Raw genomic sequence first — 21,661 nt, forward strand, 5'->3', positions numbered from 1 at the left:
GCACCCCACCGTGGTAAGATCTTCCTTGTGTATACCATCTTGCTTTTAGCTTTAGATTCTTGTACATTTTGTGACTTCTTGATGTTGTTGATTGCTTAGGAATGATAGTTTTGTTGATCTTGTTGACTTACTAGGATGTTCATATAGGTTCCATCATTCTTGGTATGGATGAATTATTGAAGTTGGAGAAAATACCTTATTTTGAATAGTGCATGAAATTGTGAGTGTTTCCTTGACTATCTAGCTTAAACACCTGCCAAGAATGTGTTAGAATAACCTTTTCTATGTTGTCCAAAAAAAAGAAGGGGGAAGGGGGCATCCGCGCGCTAGCGTACTGTGTGCGCACGCGCCGGTGGTGCATTTCGCACTCCTGGTACAAAAACCCGAGAGTTATGCCCACCTTGTGCCAACTTCGTGCCAGGCACCCACACGCAAGCGTGCGTGACGCCTGTGCGCCCCTTGTAACTTAGCCATCGACGTGCAAGCACACAGTGCGCGCGCGCGTCGGTTGTGCATTCTGACTTCTCTGGTACAAAAACCAGAGAGTTATGCCAACTTTGTGCCTATTCTGTGCCCGCGACTGACGCGCAGGCGTACTTGACGCATCCGCGTCGGTCACCACCTTTATCAGGCACGCGTCCGTGCACTGTGCGCGTCCGCACTGCCTGTGCTGCATGCCAACTCTGGTACAAAAACCCGAGAGTTAGGCCTAGTTTGTGCCAACTCTGTGCCAGGGACCCAACTGTCTTCACGCATACGTGCCCCTCGCTCAGCCCTCATCGACGCGCAAGCGCACTGTGCGCGCGCGTCGATTGCGCGACCCAGTTTTAAACCTGCGCGCCCTGTCTCTACCCTTTTTCTCACCTCTTTTCTTTCTTCTTCTTCTTCCATCACCTCTCCTCTCTTCTTCCTCTTCCATACTCCACCACCACTACCTCCAGTGGCACTACATCTCTTGTCTCTTTTTCTCATTATTTTTTTCACAAAAGAAAACTCCACCATGTTCTTTCACACCCCTCAAGGTTCTACTTCTTCTACATCTCATCTCTTGCTCTCTTTTGATAATCTCTTCTTCTAGTTACATGTTTCTTTTTGTTGATTCTCGTAATTTCTCTTTTAGTTGCATGATTATACTACTTGCTTTTGCTTGTTTATTTTTTCTTCTTTTCTTGATTTTCCATGGACGTTGGACATGAGTTTTAATTTGCTTTGATAGATCTTCTTGTTATATTTCATTATCTTTGTAAGTAGGTGATGTTGTGTGATAATTGATATTTCATTTTGGGACTCTGATTGGTTGAGTATCTCATTGTTGCTCATTGCTTGATAACTGCACGCCAAGTGTTCGAGAAAATGCACGAATGCCATTTTGGTTTATTTTAGTTATATACCTTCAATTTGGTGCTTCCTCCTCATTCACTTGCTATCTTCTAAGTGCATTGAGTCCACTTTGCTTTATGCTTGCTAATTAGATACTCATTGAACATGACTTGCTCTTTGTTATGGATGCTTGAGATTATTCTTCTCATGCCATATTGCATGCTTTACTCGCTCTTGCATTCCATGCCAAGTGTTGTGACCCATACCTCTATAATCATTTTGTTGCACAATTTCTTTTAGGCACTACCTCTCACTTGCATATTTTTGTTGAGATGATTCTTTGGGTTTAATGTTTTCCTTTTTCCCTCCCTTTTTCAGGATGGCCACCAAGAAAGGCGAGGAGAAAGCTTCAAGAAAACCGGCCACAAAAAGGGCACCCCAAAAGTCAACCTCCAAGGTGCACCCTACATTAGGAGCGAAACGCCTATCTAAGAAGGTGAAGGCACCCGCTCCTATTGATGAAAAAGAAAAGAGCAAACCGGCAAAGAATTCTTCGAGGTTCCCCAACCGCTTCTATAAACTTGTGTTCCCCGCCATGGTTGAGAGAAACTATCATGCCGAGCATCTACTCGTCCCGCCGGACAAGATTGCTCATTGTATTCTGCCCTGCATTGAGCGGCGAGGATGGGAGTTTCTTCTTAGAAAACCACAGGAGGTCAACCTCTCGTGGGTGATAGAGTTTTACACTAACTACCATCTCCCCTCTCTTCAATCGGTATACGTACGCCAGAAGCAAGTCCCAGTTTCAAAAGAGACTATTCAGCAAGTGCTTAATGTCCTACCGTTACCAAGTGACATGGATGGCTACCAAGAGGGTCTACGTCAGCGGGATGAGTTTGGGTTTGATTGGGACTCGATTCTTCGAGTCATTGCTGAACCAGAGACATTTTGGACCCAAGGTCGACTCCGGATGCGGCCCAAGTGCATTGACGTACATTCCCTCACTGTAGAAGCTAGAGCTTGGACCCAGATCCTATCCCACTATGTGCTACCTAGCACCCACAAGTCGTCCTTCACGGCGGATCTCGCCTTGCTTGTTTGGTGTGTTCTCACAGAGAGACCGGTGAACATTCCGCTTCTTATCAAGCAAGTGATGGGTCAAGTCCACGCTCGAGGTAATTTGCCATTTCCAGCATTGGTATCTGATTTAGTTGCTGCTGCGGGTATTCCTTGGGAAGCCATGGACACGAAGGTTATAATTTCGGCTAAGGGCGATGTTGTCCCAAGTGGAAAATACTTACAGCTTCCTATGAACAACCCAAGCCTTGACATAGCCCCTCAGCCTACTATTCCTTCCACCTCATCGTCACCACCACCACAAAGATCCACCCATCAACGGATTGAAGATCTACACCGGAAGATTGATAGATATGAGCGGCGCAACCATCGCCGGTACACTTACATCAAGAAGCTCTTGCGTTGTGTTACCCCTAGCATGGAGGAACCCGAGATATTCACGTCTACCTCAAATCCAAGTGATGGGAGCTCTGATGAAAGGGGTAGTGAAGGTTCCGATCCCGACCGCCCTTTGCGCATTGTTAGTAGCACGGAGGACCGTGCTAAATTCTAAGTGTGGGGAGGTCGTTCGACCGATATCCATGGGTAACAATCTCCTCCTTTCAACACCCATGGATTTATCTTTTACTTAGTAGTTAGTACAGTGCATGTGTAGTTAGTCTTGCTTGTAAATATTCTTTGCATGATAGTTAGTCTCTATAGAGTTACTTGGTCAAAATAATGACTTCTTCCCGAAGAAACTGCATTTTCGGGGTACCCTACCAATTTTGAAAAATTTTTGCAGTAAACTTGCTTCAAGAATGTATTTTGGAACACAGTGATTGAGCTAAGAATACAAGCATGTAAGTTTTGAGCCTATTGTGTGGTTATATCTTCTAACCACTATTTCCCATTCTTGTGCACATTATTCTCTCTCTATGATTGTAATCCTTGCTTTGTCTGATTCTATATGTCCATTACTTTGTGCATGAATACATTTACATGATTGAGGCCATCATTTCAATAGTCACTTTTTCCAAACGGCCTTAACCCTCTTATCTACCATTGCTAACCAATTTTGAGCCCATGATAACCCCTTTTTGTTCTTAAATAGAGCACATTAACAACCCTAAGTGAAAAATAATGAATGTCCCTAGATTTGGATCCTTGATTAACTTAGGTAAGTGAGGGTGTGTATCATTCAAATGGGAGGGTGTACTTGGAAACTTGGGTAGATGTAAAGGTGTGTATTTGTAGTTGTAATTGGAAATTCTGGGAGTTGGGAACATACTCATGTATTGAATGATTGAACCATATGCATTGAAACTTTTGTACATGGAACCCCAAGAAAAAAGGAACCAAAAAGAAAAAAAATTGTATGTGTATATATGAGAATGTAAGAAACAGAAATAGAAAAATAGAAGAAACAAAAATATGAAAAAAAAAAGTGAGAAAGCAATGAAAGGGGACAAAAATGTCCCAAGACAAAGTAATAATAACAATACATATGGGATGTGAATTGAAAAGAATGCATGAGTATGCGAAAAAGTGAAACCCATGGGTAGCTAGGTATTGTATTAGAGTTGTATAGGTTGTTCTATGTGTTTAGTGAGAACTTAGGTTAATCAAGGATTCGAATTTTAAGCTCACTTGACCATATACGTCCTTACCTTCACCCTAACCCCATTACAACCCATAAATAAGACCTCATGATACTTTTATGCATGCATTAAGTAATTGTTGATTGTTAGATGAAAGACAAATCTTGGAAAGCATGATTAGGAGAGGATTGAGTGACGAACCCTATACACTTGAGCGAATAGAGCGGACACACTTCCGGTGAGGGTTCGATGCTCAACTCCTTGTTCCCGTCTTTCACAAGCGTTCATCTAGCAAGTTATATGCACTTCATAGTGATGTTCAAATTGGTAAGATTTATGAACTACATATCATTTTCGCCCCGTATGCTCATATGTGTTCTTGGAGAATGGATTTACCCTTGACCAAGTAGATAGATAATTTTACATTAGTTGCATGCATTCATTTAGGTAATTTGCACTTTATAAACCTTTTCTTACCATGATCTTTGGTCTTTTTATTTTTAGCATGAGGACATGCTTGGTTTAAGTGTGGGGAGATTTGATAAACCCCAATTTTATGGTTTATATTGTGTAGAATTTGGGGGGGGGGGGTTTGTCAATATTTTTCACACTTATTCACAAGAATTGCATGGTTTTGTGTTCTCTTCCTAATATTGCTTCATGATGGAAAACATGCTTCTTTTGCCTTAGAATTGCTATATTTTGATCCTCTTTTATTACCATTCGATGCCGTGACGTGTTTGTTGAGTGATTTCAGAATTTATAGGGCAAGAATGGCCTAGAAGAGAGAAAGAAAGCATGCACAATAGGAAGGAACATGAAGATTTGGATTTTGGAAATCTCAGCATGGGCGTGCACGCGTGGATATGGACAGCTGGAAGCGGCACGCGAAGTTCGGCGCATCCGCACGAATTGGAGAAAACCCCCACCGACGCGCACGCGTACATGGCGCGCACGCATGGATCGCAAAATCAATCAGCGCGCACGCGTGCATGGCGCATACGCGCGATAAGCTGCACGTGACCTCATTAAAGAAAATCGTGCCTGGCAATTTCTGAGGCTCAAGAGGCCCAAATTCAAGCTAGTTCTGCATGGAAAAGAGCCAAGGATGCTAGGGGAAAGGGGGATCATTCATTCACACTTAGACACAATTTTTAGTTAGTTTTTGGGTTTTTGTTTTTCTAGAGAGAGAAACCCTTGTTCCTCTCTAGATCTAGTTTGATTTAATCTCCCCTTGTGAATTCTGAATTGGATCTTGTTGCATTACTAGTTTTGATTACTTAATTTGAATTCCTTAGTATAATTTTGTTTAGGTCTTGTGTTAGCTTTATGTTTTCTTATCAATTGTCATTTTCTACCCATTTCACGAATCTTGTGGATCTTGAGTTGTTAATGTTACATTGATGATTTCCATGGTTAATTGTGTTGTTGAGTGATTTTACATTGATAATTATTAGTGGGTACTTGTTAATTTCAATTTAGTTGCATTTTGAATATGTCTTTTAGTAATGCTTACCATGTGTTCGATGAAATGTTTCCTTTGATTATGGAGTAGTTTTCTTTCCTCTTGGCCTAAGCTAAGGGAATTGAGTGACTTTGAGTTATTGGGCCTCATTGAATTGGTGATTTGAGAACCCTTGGTGGTCAATTTGATACCCATTGACACTAATCCACTACTAATCTAATTAGTAGATAGGTTGGGACTTATGGGTTGATGTGATCAAACCTATTTGACATACTTCAAGCCTAGAAGTAGACACTATGTACTTAAGGCTTTTGAGAAGTAGACTTAATGGGTTGGTACCTCATAATTATCAATATTTGGTATGTAGACAAGGATGGCAATCTCAATTCCCATGCCTAGCCAAGAGTTACTTTTATTATTCATATTTGAAAATCAAAATTTCAATTGCTTAATTTTAGTCATAGTTACTTGTTAGTTTTAGATTAGAATTGTATTACTCGTCCTCTTATTAGTTTAAATTGCTCATACCTTGCTTTAGCTAATTGAGTTAATTTCTTGCATCCTAAGAATTCTTGTTTGATTGAGTCTTTTAGTTTAATTTCTTGCTCATGACTTGCAACCCCGGAATTCTAACCAACGTTGAAGCACCCGAGGTTTGAATACTTCGGTTACTTTTATTGGGGTTGAACTCATGGCAACCAATTCCTTCAAAATTTGATTCGCGGATTATTTGTCGGTTGAGGGCTATACTTGCAACGCGAAAATCTTGTAAAATTCCTTACCGACAGTATTCCTCCCATCAACTTCCAGTGAGATGTGAAGAAGAAGGAAAAATGAAGATAGAAGATAGAAGAAGGAGGAGAAGAATTCGAATAAAGAGATGAGAAAAATTCGAAAATTAGAAACAAAATTAGAAACTAGAATTAAAATATTTTTGTTTTTATTTTATTTATTAATTAAATTCAAAAATTAAAGTTAATTAACTAAAAAGTTTTGAAAATTAATTGTTGAATTTTGAAAAAGAGGAGACAAAAATAGAAGAAGGATTTTCAAAAATAGAAGAGAGAGGAATTAGTTAGGAAGTTTTAAAAAAAAGAAAGAGAAAACAACTAACTAATTAAGAAAGATTTGAAATTAAGATAAGATAGAAGATTAGAAAAGATTTGAATTTAAAATTTAAAATTAGAAAAGATAAGATAGAAATTAAAAAGATTTGAATTTAAGATTTGAAATTAGAAAAGATAAGATAAGTATTTGAAAAGATTTGAAAAAGATAAGATTTGAAATTTAATTTTTGAAAAAGATTTGATTTTGAAATTTGAATTTGAAATAAGATAAGATAAGATTTTTGAATTCTAAAGAAAGATAAAAAGATAAGATAGTCACTTGAAAAAGATAAGATTTTTTAAAAGATTTGAATTTGAAATTGAATACTAAGATAAGATAAGATAATGATTTTGAAATTAAATTTTGAAAAATTGGTTGTAATTTTCGAAAATTGAGATAAAGATAAGAAAAGATATTTTATTTTTTTGATTTTTGAATTTAATGAAGAAAGAGAAAAACAATCAAAAGACACCAAACTTAAAATTTTTAGATCTAAGACACCTAGAATTCCAAAATTGCAAAGAAAAACACAAAGAGACACCAAACTTAAAAATTTTAAGATCAAAACAAGAAGAAAAACAAGAACACTTTGAATATCAAGAAGAATACCAAGAACAAAACTCAAAGATTTCAAAGAAAACAAGACATGCAAAGGACACTATTTTTGAAAATTTTTAGAAAAAGACTCAAGAAATTCGAAAATTCAATAAGAACACAAACAAAAGACTCAAACTAAAGATAAAGTTTAAAGAAAAGAAAAGGTTTTTTTTTTAAGTTATGATTTTTTTTAATTTTTTTCGAAAAAAAGAAGAAGAAAATAAAAGACTTGGATAAAATAAAACTAAACCTATAAAGAAAAGAAAATTACCTAATCTAAGCAACAAGATAATCTGTTAGTTGTCCAAACTCGAACAATCCCCGGCAACGGCACCAAAAACTTGGTAGCGCGGAATTACACTTTGCACTACTGAACCAGCAAGTGCACTGGGTCGTCCAAGTAATACCTGAGCGAGTTAGGGTCGATCCCACGAGGATTGTGATTTGAAGCAAGCTATGGTTATCTTGTAGATCTTAGTTAGGCGGATAGAAGAGTTTCTTGTTTGTTTAATTCGCATAAAAAGAAAAATAAATAAAATGTTACTAAGTTGATGGTGAACGTAGTGATATGAAGATGGTTAAGACTTGGAGATGCTTTGTTCTTCTGGATCAATCCGGTCTTACTGTCTTCTTCAACTTTGAATGATTTCTTCTATGGCAGGCTGTATGTGATCGACGCCCTTCTTAAGAGACTGCCAATGCTCCTCCAGATCTGAACCCCGAGGTTAGTGCGGATCCAGTCTGATTGAAGGTGAAACTCCTGTAGTTCATTCCCCTTAGTGATCCTACTCAAAACTCCACAGACAAGGTTGAATCTTCCAGATCAGAGAATGTTGTGCCTTTGGTTCTAGCCTCTTCCACAAAGACTCTAATCTCTCCGTACCTCGGCTGAACTGGTGTCTCGAGAAGTCCCCAACGAAGTCGTGGATTAACCGTCTAAGAGATGTGTGATCAAGCTAGGGATTCATCATTGTCCGATGAAAGACTCACTCTGAACCCATGTAGAATGAGCTAACCTTGTGCTAGTTCAACGCATTCATAATGATGAAGAACGGATATACATCTTAGAATGGAGAATCAAACACGTATTGAGATAGAATAGTAGTACTTTATTAATCCATAAAACTCAACAGAGCTCCTCCCCTCAACCTAGCAGGTTTAGAAACTTATGCTGATAGAAAATACAATGATAAATGAAAATATGACAGGTCCTCCCTTGAGTCTGTAAAAGTTCTCAAATAAATACTAAACTAATGACTAAGGACTACATAGGAAGGGTAAAACAGTCTTTTAGTGCTAAAATCCACTTCTGGGGCCCACTTGGTGAGTGTTTGGGCTGAGCTTGATTGAGATCCACGTGTTAGGAGGCCTCTAGGGTGTTGAACGTTGGCTAGGGGGTCCTTTTTGGGCGTTGGACGCTAGTCTCTTCTCCTTTGGGCTCTGGACGCCAGAATAGGGCAGGAGGCTGGTGTTGAACGCTAGTTTTGGGCCTTCAATTCTGAAATAAAGTATAAACTATTATATATTTCTGGAAAGCCCTGGATGTTAGCTTTCCATAGCTGTTGAGAACGCTCTATTTGGACTTTTGTAGCTCTAGAAAAGCTCTTTCGAGTGTAAGGAGGTCAGATCCAAACAGCATCTGCAGTGCTTTCTCTGCCTTTGAATCAGACTTTTGCTCCAGATCCTCTGATGACATGTCACCATGTCATGTTTTTCTATGCTTTTTCATACAAGAAATTGATGATTTGTGCTTAAATATTGAATGCTTTTGTGCTTAAGTGGTATATTTCCTTGATCTTTTGATTTTATAAATTTTGTAGGAAATAAGAAGAAAAAGAAGCAAAATAGCACAAAATAAGCTAAAAAGAAGAAAAGAAGAATTTTGGGACACACTTTGAAGTTGGAGCACACTTTGGAGCCTTAGGCCACACTTTTAAAAGCGTGGCCCATGACCAAATTAGCAATCAGCACACAAAGCTCCGCTCTTGCCAAGAGCAGAGCATTATCGTGATGCAAAAATGAGCTTGGAAGCAAAATTTTCGCTAAGTTAAAACTTGGGCGCTCACAGCATGACCATGCCTCCTTCAAAGGGTTATAACTTGAGCTACAGATATCCGATTGATGTGCTTCTAGTTGCGTTGGAAAGCTAATATTCAGAGCTTTCCAACGATATATGGAAATCCATATTTGGCATGAAATTGAGGCACGAGTGAAATGCATATTTAAGGACCAAAAATAAGCAAAAATGGGCACAAATGCATTCACCAGGATTCGAAGAGGGAGACCAAGGGAAGCCCATCAAAGTAACGCTCACTTGGAGAGCGCTGCGCTCTTGAAGAGAGCATTGTCGTGCTTTCTTCATGAAAATTCAAGGAAAATTGCTCCCCAAATGATTTCACCAAGGCTTGAACCTGGAGCCTCACCAAGGAAGCAAGGATGCTGCGCTCTTGGTGAGAGCGGAGCACTACTTTGATGCTTGGACCGTGCCACGCACCAAATTGGAAGGCCAAGGCAGCACCAATGCTGTGCTCTTGGTGAGAGCTGAGCACTCTACTGGGAGTGTCACCCATGGGCCAAAATTCAACCAAAATTTCATTTAAATTGAAATCTTCACCGATTTGAAAAAGGCCAAATCCAAATCAACCCACTCTTCTTCAAAACCAAAGCAAGCAAAGCCCATTAACTAAAAGGCACAAGGATCAATTAGATTAGGAATTTCATTTAATTGTAATTTATTTTTCATTTTATTTTCATTTTCATTTTGTAAAAGCCTATATAAGGCATCATTTTCATCTTTGTAGAGGAGAGCAGTTCCATTAGAGAGCATAAAGGTTGGCTCTAATAGAGAGCATTTGGAGGCCAGCTCTACTAGAGAGCACTAGGGGGAATTGGGAAGGAGAATTGATCTCTCTTCTTCCTTGTTCTTGCTTCTACACTTTTTACTCTTTGTTTTGGATCTTGGGTGAAGAATTGAAGAAATTCTGTTTCAATCTCACCTTGAGATCTCTTTCTATTTATTTGTCTACATAATTCAAGGAATTGTGGTTTGGAATTAAATTTTCTCTACTTTTTTCATCTTTACTTCTTCTGCAATTTATTCTTCTACTTCTTTTGCACTTGTTCTTGGTTGGATCAAGGAAGGACTTGAGATCTAGACTTGTTTTCTAGTTTCATCCAACCCCTGAGATCTTCAACTTTTCTTTAGCTATTGCAATTGAGCTGCATTTTACTTTCTGTTTCATTTCTCTTCAATTTCTTTTCCATTTTGATCTTGAGAGCAAGTGAGCTCTTGGCTTCCTTTCTGTTTTTACTATTTCATTGAAATTGTTAGTTTCTCTTTGAGAATTAAAAATTGAGCTAAGTCTTCTTGCTAATTTTCTCGTCTGCTACGTTTACTTTTCTGAAATCTCCTTTCCTGCATTCTGCACTTTCACATTTCTGTTCACATTGAGCTTGATTTAATTTCCTGCACATTTACATTTCTTGCAATTTAAATTTCCAGTTGCGTGATCTATTGCTTTCTTTAATTTCCAGCACCCAATCCCCTTTACATTTCATACAATTTACATTTCTTGTCATTTAAGATTTTGCCAATTTACTTTTCTTGCTCTTTAAGCTTTTGTCCAATCTTCATCCTGTTGATTTACATTTCATGAAATTTAAGTTTTTTTCTCTTTAAGATATTGTCATTTACTTTCTGCAAATTTAAATTCCTTGTCATTTACTTTCTGTTGGCTACATTTCATCCAATTTTACTTCAATGTTAGTTTGACTAAACTAATCACCCACTAAAGTTGCTTGATCCATCAATCCCTGTGGGATCGACCTCACTCTAAGTGAGTTTTACTACTTGATGCGACCCGGTACACTTGCCGGTGAGTTTTAGGTGATTGGAATTCGTTTTCCAAAATATCCATCAAGTTTTTGGCGCCGTTGCCAGGGATTGATTTAGATCAACAATGATTAAGTGGGTGAGAAGTCTAGATCAATCATTTTCTTTGTTTTTGTTCTCTGTTTTAAGTTGATAGCAAGGTGTTTGAGCTATTGCCTCACTAAGAAATTCTTTCTCTGTGATATGAATTTCAATTTTCATTGATGTTGCATTTTACAAAATACAAATGGAGTTCAACTCATCTTATGGTCAAACAAAATTTTATGGGATATCACCCACCATCACCAATCTCTAATGGTGGCTGGGAATATCACCAAGAAAATACAAATTCTAAGCACTCCAATCCATGGAGATTTGCTTCAGAGACACAAGATGAGCAAGAAAATCATATGGGATATTTTCCTCCACCATAAAATGATGCTAGTCGTGATTCTAATGGTGGCTGGGAAGGGAATTCTAATGCCCCATATGATATTCATCCAAAGATATCATCACTTGACCATGTTTCAAAAGAAAGCCCCTGTCAAAACTCACCACCCACACAAACTTCCATGAACCAAAACCTCTCAAAGCTTGAGACCATGTTTGAAAAATATGAGAGGGAGGCACAGATATCCCAGAACGAGCAAGAAAATTCATTCAAAAACATAGAAGTGGTGGTAAACCAAATGTTAAGTGCAAGGGAGAAAGTGGAAAAGCAAGATGAGGAGGCTACTGTATCAAGTGAACTTTCAATGAAGAATGAAGTGGTTGAAAATGAAACTGCACTTGAGATGACAAGGGAACATGAAGACTCACAACTCTCACAAACTTCCCTGACCCAAAAACTCTCAACAATTGAATCTGTGATTGAAAAATATGAAGAGGAGATGAAGAAATGTTGGAAAGATCAACAAACCTCCTCAATAAAAAAGCTATTAAGTCAAATGTTGGGTGCAAAGAAAGGAGTGGAGGAGCAAAAAAGTGAGGAAGTCATTCCAGAAAATTTATACTCAAGTGAGGCAGAGAAGTACATGAAGGAAGAGTTCATGGAACCACCAATTCAAAAGGCTCTGGATGAATACAAAACTCCAATAATCACACAGCAACCAAGTTTTGAATTCAAAGGAGTGAAGGCAACTAGCAAGAGCACCAATCCTGTCCCTGATCCAGCAAGCAAGATCAATCAAGCCATTTGCAAAAGGAAGCTTGCTGAGGAAAGGCCAAGACAAGGGACACTAGCTGAATCTTCTCCCCCCTTAAGGTCATTCCTATTAACAAACTAGAAGAAGAGGAAGAAAGTGAAGAACAGGTAAACCGTAGGTATAATTTCTCTTCTCTGCTTTGTTTTCTTTCTTTGCTTTGTTTAAATTCAATAAATTGACATATGATTACATTCTAAGTTTGGTGTTGCCCTGCAATAATTTGTTTTCAATCCCTTTGAATGATTGCATCAATTCTACATTGAAGTGTCACACTAAGATTCTAAGTTTAGTGTGCCACTTATTTTTCTATGCAATTCATTCAGCAACACCACTTGTTTGCATAATCATAATGTTCTTTGCATTGTTATCTTTCTTTTTAGTTAGACAATTTTAGTTTTCTCTTTGTTTTTAGTCATTTCCTTGTTTTAAATGCTTTCTTTTATTTACTGTGTTTGTTAATACATTACCAAGAGAGTTTTATTCATGACAGATTTTTGGCTTGGTGATTGTATTTAACATATAACAGTTCCTTTTGTTTAGTTTTAGTTCAAATAAAGTGACATAGGATTGCATTCTAAGTTTGGTGTTGCTATGCAACAAAATTTGGTTCCAATATCTACTAGATACTTGCATCAATTCCAAGTGAAAGTGTCACACTAAGTTTGGTGTGCCACTTATCTTTTATGTAATGTATTGTGCACACCTTCTTATCTATGCAATCACAATGTCTCTGTCCTTTGTGCCTTGATTGTTATCTTTAATTTTGCTTGCTTTACATGTGCTACTAATGTTTCATTGTGTAAGACATTCATGATCCATCTTAGCCCCATAGCCATTGTTCTAATTGTTGCTTGAGGATTAACAAGCATTCTGAGTTTGGCAAGGGAAAGGGAAGGATGGGAGGAAAATGACAACAATAGAGAAGATAAATTACAAGGTTGTAAAGTTCCTTTTTCTCTCCTTTGTTTCCAGCACTTTAAATTGCATGATTGTCTTTATATTCTCTATATGCATGTGTGGTATGAATAAGCATAGCTTGAATTTTGATTTGTAACATCTTGCTGTGGCATTATGACTACCAACTTGATTTTTGTGAGTTCAAAAGCAATAAAGCATCATGATCATAAACAAACAAGGTCATTAAAGAAGAATTTAGCATGTGCATACAAGTATTGGAAAGCTAGTATGGTTAATTGTTGCTCAATTGCATTAGATTTTATTGAATTGAAGTTTTCATCTAGGACATTTTGTGAAATCTTTTGAAATCATGAAAACCTTGAAGGAAGTAAATGCAAATAAAGCAAGAAAGAAAAAGGGAAAGAATGAGAAAGCTGAAGGCTCTGAGTACCAATGACAATTCAATTGTTAAGTACTTGTGGTGTTTATGTATCAAGTAAAATGCTTAAAAACAAAACACTTAGAAGTCAAGGCTAGGCTCAAGTGCAAATGCACTCCCTCAAAGCTCAAGGCTCTGAGCATCAATGATTAGAGAGTCAAGAAAAGAAACAAATGAGCTTAATGAAGTCCTCTAATTAAATGCTTGTGGTGCTTATGTATCAAGTGGTAATACTTGAAAACAAAGCATTTAGAAGTCGTAGCTTTGTTATTAACTCATGGGGCAAAGCACCCAAGAGGAGAAGCTAATAAGAAAATTAAAAGCTTGTTTCAAGGGAAAATTATAAGGAAAAGATTTCATAAATTGAGCTAGATAGAAGCATCAATCATTTACATTTCTTTTGTGATTGTAGCATGCTTAGAAAACTAGCTTACCATGAACATTGAGTTGCTATTCTTCTTACCTTTGATTGTCAATCTTTATTGCATGACTCTTTTCTTGCTTAGGGACAAGCAAGGTTTAAGTTTAGTATTGTGATGACATGTCACCATGTCATGTTTTTCTATGCTTTTTCATACACGAAATTGATGATTTGTGCTTAAATATTGAATGCTTTTGTGCTTAAGTGGTATATTTCCTTGATCTTTTGATTTTATAAATTTTGTAGGAAATAAGAAGAAAAAGAAGCAAAAGAGCACAAAATAAGCTAAAAAGAAGAAAAAAAGAATTTTGGGGCACACTTTGAAGTTGGAGCACACTTTGGAGCCTTAGGCCACGCTTTTAAAAGCGTGGCCCATGACCAAATTAAAGGAGATTGGCAATCAGCACACAAAGCTCTGCTCTTGCCAAGAGCAGAGCATTATCGTGATGCAAAAATGAGCTTGGAAGCAAAATTTTCGCTAAGTTAAAACTTGGGCGCTCATAGCATGACCGTGCCTCCTTCAAAGGGCTATAACTTGAGCTACAGATGTCCGATTGATGTGCTTCTAGTTGCGTTGGAAAGCTGACATTCAGAGCTTTCCAACGATATATGGAAATCCATATTTGGAATGAAATTGAGGCACGAGTGAAATGCATATTTAAGGACCAAAAATAAGCAAAAATGGGCACAAATGCATTCACCAGGATTCGAAGAGGGAGACCAAGGGAAGCCCATCAAAGTAACGCTCACTTGGAGAGCGCTGCGCTCTTGGAGAGAGCATTGTCGTGCTCTCTTCATGAAAATTCAAGGAAAATTTCTCCCCAAATGATTTCACCAAGGCTTGAACCTGGAGCCTCACCAAGGAAGCAAGGATGCTGCGCTCTTGGTGAGAGCGGAGTGCTACTTTGATGCTTGGACCGTGCCACGCACCAAATTGGAAGGCTAAGGCAGCACCAATGCTGTGCTCTTGGTGAGAGCTGAGCACTCTACTGGGAGTGTCACCCATGGGCCAAAATTCAACCAAAATTTCATTTAAATTGAAATCTTCATCGATTTGAAAAAGGCCAAATCCAAATCAACCCACTCTTCTTCAAAACCAAAGCAAGCAAAGTCCATTAACTAAAAGGCACAAGGATCAATTAGATTAGGAATTTCATTTAATTGTAATTTATTTTTCATTTTATTTTCATTTTTATTTTGTAAAAGCCTATATAAGGCATCATTTTCATCTTTGTAGAGGAGGGAAGCTCCATTAGAGAGCATAAAGGTTAGCTCTAATAGAGAGCATTTGGAGGCCAGCTCTACTAGAGAGCACTAGGGGGAATTGGGAAGGAGAATTGATCTCTCTTCTTCCTTGTTCTTGTTTCTACACTTTTTACTCTTTGTTTTGGATCTTGGGTGGAGAATTGAAGAAATTCTATTTCAATCTCACATTGAGATCTCTTTCTGTTTATTTGTCTGCATAATTCAAGGAATTGTGGTTTGGAATTAAATTTTCTCTACTGTTTTCATCTTTACTTCTTCTGCAATTTGTTCTTCTACTTCTTTTGCACTTGTTCTTGGTTGGATCAAGGAAGGACTTGAGATCTAGACTTGTTTTCTAGTCTCATCTAACCCCTGAGATCTTCAACTTTCCTTTAGCTATTGCAATTGAGCTGCATTTTACTTTCTGTTTCATTTCTCTTCAATTTCTTTTCTGTTTTGATCTTGAGAGCAAGTGAGCTCTTGGCTTCCTTTCTGTTTTTACTATTTCATTGAAATTGTTAGTTTCTCTTTGAGAATTAAAAATTGAGCTAAGTCTTCTTGCTAATTTCCTCTTCTGCTACGTTTACTTTTCTGAAATCTCCTTTCCTGCATTCTGCACTTTCACATTTCTGTTCACATTGAGCTTGATTTAATTTCCTTCACATTTGCATTTCCTGCAATTTAAATTTCCAGTTGCGTGATCTATTGCTTTCTTTAATTTCCAGCACCCAATCCCCTTTACATTTCATGCAATTTACATTTCTTGTCATTTAAGATTTTGCCAATTTACTTTTCTTGCTCTTTAAGCTTTTGTCCAATCTACATCCTGTTGATTTACATTTCATGAAATTTAAGTTTCTTGCACTTTAAGATATTGCCACTTACTTTCTGCAAATTTAAATTCCTTGTCATTTACTTTCTGTTGGCTACATTTCATCCAATTTCACTTCAATGTTAGCTTGACTAAACTAATCACCCATTAAAGTTGCTTGATCCATCAATCCCTGTGGGATCGACCTCACTCTAAGTGAGTTTTACTACTTGATGCGACCCTGTACACTTGCCGGTGAGTTTTAGGTGATTGGAATTCGTTTTCCAAAATATCCATCATCCTCAATTTTAGCCAAAAATACCAAAAATTGCATAAAAACACACAAACTCATAGTAGAATCCAAAAATATGAATTTTACACTAAAACCTATGAAAATATAATAAAACTTAAATAAAACATACTAAAAACTATATGAAAATAATGCCAAAAAGCGTATAAAATATTCGCTCATAAGCGTTCCAGCTCGATGTCCACCACTTATCTCCTGGCCTATGTAGATGACATTCTCGTCACAGGTACTAGCGCCACTGAAATTGAGAGCTTGATTTAACAGTTGCATGCGGTATTCACCCTCAAAGATCTAAGTGAAATGAGCTTCTTTCTTGGGGTCGAAGTGGTCAGGAACTCGCCGGATTCCCTTCTTCTCAAATAGTCCAAATACATCAAAGAGCTTCTATGGAGAGCCAACATGCCAAATGCCAAACTAGTGCCGACTCCTATGCTCAGTAGTCCCAAGCTCACAGCAAGCATAGGATCTCCCTTCGAAAATCCCTCATTATACAGATCTGTGGTAGGGGGCTTCAATATGCCACCATTACCAGACCTGAGATTGCTTATTCTGTCAGCAAGGTGTCCCAATACATACATGCTCCATCAGATCTGCACTAGAAAGCAGTTAAGCGGATTCTTCACTACCTGGTTGGGACAATTGATCTGGGATTGCAAATCCACAAGAGCGACACTCTAAGAAACATGGCTTTCAGTGATTCCGACTGGGTTACAGACACTGATGATCGCAAGTCTGTGTCAAGATACTGTGTTTTTCTTGGCAAGAATTTAGTCACCTGGTCGAGTAGGAAGCAGTGAATAGTCTCAAGGTCTATCACAAAGGCCAAATTTTGGGTGTTAGCTGATGCTATGACAAACACAATTTGGTTGCAAAAGTTGCTACTAGAGATGCTCTTACAACCTGACCCAGCACCCACAATGTTCTGTGACAACCTAAGCACAGTACTAATGACCCAAAATCCAGTTATCCATAGTCGATCTAAACACTTTGAGATAGATCTACACTTTGTGCGGAACAGAGTAGTGCAGCAACTAGCTCATGTAGTTCACATACCCTCACAAGATCAGCTTGCTGATATACTGACTAAGCCACTGTCGCATGCAGCGTTCCACAGTCTCAGGCCAAAGCTTCGAGTTGCCACAGACACACCAAGACCTCCCATAAGTTCAAAGGAGGATTTTAGTGAGGCTATGCCAGGGAAGCAGCACCCCTCAAGTTAAGGGAGGATGTTAGGAGTAGCCTATAGGCAGTTAGTAGTTAGAGGCTTGGCACCAGTTCTGTTATCTGAGCTGTCAATCAGTTAGAAATGTGGTTAGGAATACGGTGAGCTGGCATCAGTTTGTTATAGCCCCTTACTATGCATAAATAGTAGATCACAGCTCAGTTTAGGGTTCAACTCTGTTATCCAAATTTCTAGAACTCTCTCTCAAATTCTGAAACTCTCCATGACTCTCACAAACCTCTAACATCTTCTTCTACTTCGTTCTGTTTTTTATCTGGTTCTCTGATACCTTTCACTTGCAAATTGGAGCACTCTCATGCTTTGTTGCTTTTTCGCTTCTTGAGTATAACCTCTGGTATGAAGTTCAATGGTTTTGAGGACGGAAGAGAAAGAGAGAAGAGAGAGAGTTACTGACGAATAAGCTATAGCGCATTTGTTTTTGAAAACAGAACAAGACAAAATACTGAAAAGACAGAAACACAAGATTTTGTATTCTTGTATTTTGTTTAATGATAAATTAGAATAAATTATGAAAATCTAATTTATCCTATTTTTTTATTCAAAAAATTTGAGAAGAAAAATATAATAATAAAAAAATATAATTATAAAAAATTAACAAAATAATAAAAAAATAAAAAATAAATTGTATCTTTTGTTAGTGTTTCTGTGTCTTTTCTATCAAAATGAACACAAAATATGTTAATTCAATGTCTCCGAACACAATATCTCTATCTATATCTCATCTATCAAATACAATTTTGCGTCTTTGTATCCTTGTCTCAGTGTCTTATTTTAAAAACAAATGCAGCCCCATATATCACTTCATGTATACTATTTTTCACATATCTTTAATATGGTACATTAAAAATAATTAACAAAAAATAATAAGTAAATAAAAATCCTTGTTAGAACTTAGAATCATAATTTTTGGTATGTAAACGTGTCCCCTCTAAAGCGTTTCACGAAACTGAAAGATTCTTGTCCTTTTGAAGTTTTGAACGCTTTTGTGAACTAATCTCTCCTTCTTCTACTTCCCAACGGCTACTTCATCACATCCTTATTCTCTCTTCACTCTTTCATCATCTAAACAACACTTCAACCCTCAATTCAGGTGATCACAATTATCCTCCTCTATCGCTTTCTTTAAAGTTTCTAGTACTGTGATTACCATATATTGAAATGGTTTGAGAACCTATTAAGCTGAAGATGCATTGAGTTAATTAAGTGCTTAAGTTACTTACTTCTTACTGCTGCGTCTATCTAACATTCTAACTACTTAAACCAAGCAAGTATTTTCATATTTGAAAATTACTCTAAACAGAAACAGATACATGTTTGTGTTGCACTATATGCTATCATACTATATATATGTTTATTTATTAATAATATCAACGTTTATTTTTTCTGTGTTTAATTTAGTACATAGCAGAAGAAACATAGAACCAAATGGGATTTTTCCTTTCCTTTTTTTAGCTACTTTATGTCCCAACACCACCGATCTCTTCGATTTTTGAGCTAATACCACATATCTGATGCTGCAGCTTTTACTCCTCAGACCCAAACACACTTCAGCTTTGTTTCCTCAGGTAAATTCTTTCAATGATGGACTTGTTTTAACTGTTCTTTGATGCATCCATTTCTATTTCTAAATATTGCTTGGTTGTACACTATTTGTTTGAGGAAATGCCCAATTGCAAAACACCCTCATCTTGCTGTATGAGACTGTCTTTGTGTGTGCACGGGTGTGAACTCGATTGTGATGTGCTCTGGTTGTTTGAATGACCTGCCTTTTTGACCTTCCAAATGTGTTTTAATAGCTTTATCAGACATTGTTTATAAATTGGGTGAAATGAACTCTAATGAAAATAGTTCCATTTCTTAAGTTTGAGTTTTCCAAGCTTGGCACCTATAAAATTTTTTACAATATATGCTTGATCTTCATTTATCCTACTTTACAATTTGGTCCCTACTGGCAGATTTGTCCTATGTACAATTGTAACTGTGTCCTTTTTATGTTTGCATTTTGTAGGGTGTGTGAAAAGCTTTGTTGGGGGTTCATTTTTGCATCTGAAACTCTTCGTATATTGTTTCATTCTTTGGACATTTTACCTTCTCTCCCCTGGTGGTGGGAGAAAGGCATGCGCATAGGAGTGATGCTGATGATGACTCAAACTTTGAAAACAATAATGTCATCCTATGATGACCATGAGAAGAATTTGCGCCTCTCTACCTTGCCTACTGTTAGAGCTGGAAGTCGTCAATGGCGCCAAAGATGCACTAGTACTTTCCCGCTATTTCCCTGGAATAACTGCTTTCATCATCACCATTCAAAAGTAAAATCTCCACCTTCTATACAATATGGAACCAAGGGAGGTCTTCACAATGGTAGCAGTACTGATGACCAGGAAGGCTTGTCACTTAAACATATTGTGTTTGGCATAGCAGGATCTTCTCAACTTTGGACACGACGAAAAGAATATGTTAGACTATGGTGGCCTCCCAATGACATGCGTGGGCATGTTTGGCTAGATGAACAAGTACTTCAACAACATGGAGATGATTTATTGCCCCCAACCATGATTTCTGAAGACATCTCATACTTTCACTACACTAATCCCACTGGTCACCCTTCTGGTCTTCGGATTTCTCGCATTGTCAAAGAGAGCTTTGACCTTGGCCTCTTAAATGTGCGCTGGTTTGTCCTCTGTGATGACGATACCATCTTCAATGTGGATAACCTTGTGGATGTTCTCAGCAAGTATGATTCCTCTGAAATGATTTATATAGGTAGCCCCTCGGAGAGCCATTCAACAAATTCGTACTTTAGTCACTCAATGGCCTTTGGTGGTGGCAGAATTGCAGTAAGTTATCCTCTTGCAAAGGAACTTTCTGAGATTCTTGATGAATGCATAGAGAGGTATCCCAAACTCTATGGTAGTGATGATCGCTTACATGCCTGCATTACTGAGCTTGGAATTCCGTTGACATGGGAGCATGGTTTTCACCAGGTACTTTGTTGATCTATTATCATCATAATTTATTTCTTTTTCCATTGTCTAGGGAGGAATATCTTGGTCAGATTATTACATGGCTCTCATCAATCCATTTCAACTCTCAGAATTGGTGATTGACTGTGATTGATTTTTCTTCTTTCAGTGGGACATAAGAGGTGATGCCCGTGGTCTGCTCTCCTCTCACCCGATAGCACCATTTGTGTCTATTCATCATGTTGAAGCTGTAAATCCGTTTTACCCTGGCTTGAGCTCTTTGGATAGCCTAAAACTTTTTATAAAGGCCATGAGAGCAGATCCCAGAAGCTTCTTGCAGCGTTCAATACGTTACAACGATTCTCGGCATCTAACATTCTCAGTTTCACTCGGTTATGGAGTTCAAGTCCTTCCTAACATTGTATCTCCCTGTGAGCTGGAGCGCTCGGAACGAACTTACTCTGCTGGGAATGGCATTAGTCAAAGGAATGAATTTGACTTTGATGCTAGGGACCCATCCAGATCCATTTGTAAAAAACCAGTTCTCTTCTTTCTCAAAGATGCTAGAAAAGAAGGTAATGTTGCTTTGGGCTCATATGTTCGGAGTGGTGATAAAGACGATTTCAAAAGAAGAATTTTGTGCTTTCCTCGCATCCCACCTTTGCGCAATGTGCAAGAGATCCAGGTAGTGGTGCATCCTTTGAGCAAGAATTGGCATGTGGTATGTTTTCAAGTTCTTACTCATTACATATGATGGTATCAGCAATTGCCAACCTTATGCAAATTCCTAAACTCCACCGTTTGGCTGTCGTAGGTTCCACGTCGACTCTGTTGCAGGAAAACCAAATCAAGCAAAGAACTCCTCCAAATCTCAATTGGGCAGTGTGGGAAGGGAGCTTGATTTTCTAGGTGAGTTTTTGGGACATATGGCATGTTAAATTATCCTCATATAGAGCTTGTACATGATTTGGATTTCGAGTGAAGAGCTAATTCCATAGGCATCTTTTTTAACCTTGAATTGAGGTTTATTAGGAGTAAATGGTCAAATTAATCCTTGAAAAATTACTCGTTTTTCAAATTGGTCCCTGGAAAATTTTTTTAATCAAA

At 37.8% G+C, this 21,661-nt stretch overlaps 1 protein-coding gene across 1 annotated transcript; it reads left to right on the forward strand.

Moving 5' to 3' along the window:
* The first annotated feature begins 1,699 nt into the window (after positions 1 to 1,699).
* LOC112729858 (uncharacterized) lies at positions 1,700 to 21,455 on the forward strand. Its single transcript, XM_029291047.1, has 5 exons — positions 1,700 to 1,976; positions 2,532 to 2,757; positions 19,597 to 20,575; positions 20,724 to 21,275; positions 21,369 to 21,455. Exons 1-5 carry the CDS (start codon positions 1,700 to 1,702, stop codon positions 21,453 to 21,455), a joined length of 2,121 nt encoding a protein of 706 aa, XP_029146880.1.
* The last annotated feature ends 206 nt before the right edge of the window (positions 21,456 to 21,661 follow it).

This window comes from Arachis hypogaea, chromosome 12 (genome assembly GCF_003086295.3).
Source record: "Arachis hypogaea cultivar Tifrunner chromosome 12, arahy.Tifrunner.gnm2.J5K5, whole genome shotgun sequence".
Lineage (NCBI taxonomy): Eukaryota > Viridiplantae > Streptophyta > Magnoliopsida > Fabales > Fabaceae > Arachis > Arachis hypogaea.

Bases quoted from the DNA above. Each gene is read 5' to 3' on its own strand.
- LOC112729858 (XM_029291047.1), top strand. From the start codon at position 1,700: ATGGCCACCAAGAAAGGCGAGGAGAAAGCTTCAAGAAAACCGGCCACA. The intron at 2,758-19,596 runs GCGCAACCATCG...TGCATTTTGTAG, and splicing joins AAGATTGATAGATATGAGCG to GGTGTGTGAAAAGCTTTGTT. The intron at 20,576-20,723 runs GTACTTTGTTGA...TTCTTCTTTCAG, and splicing joins GGGAGCATGGTTTTCACCAG to TGGGACATAAGAGGTGATGC.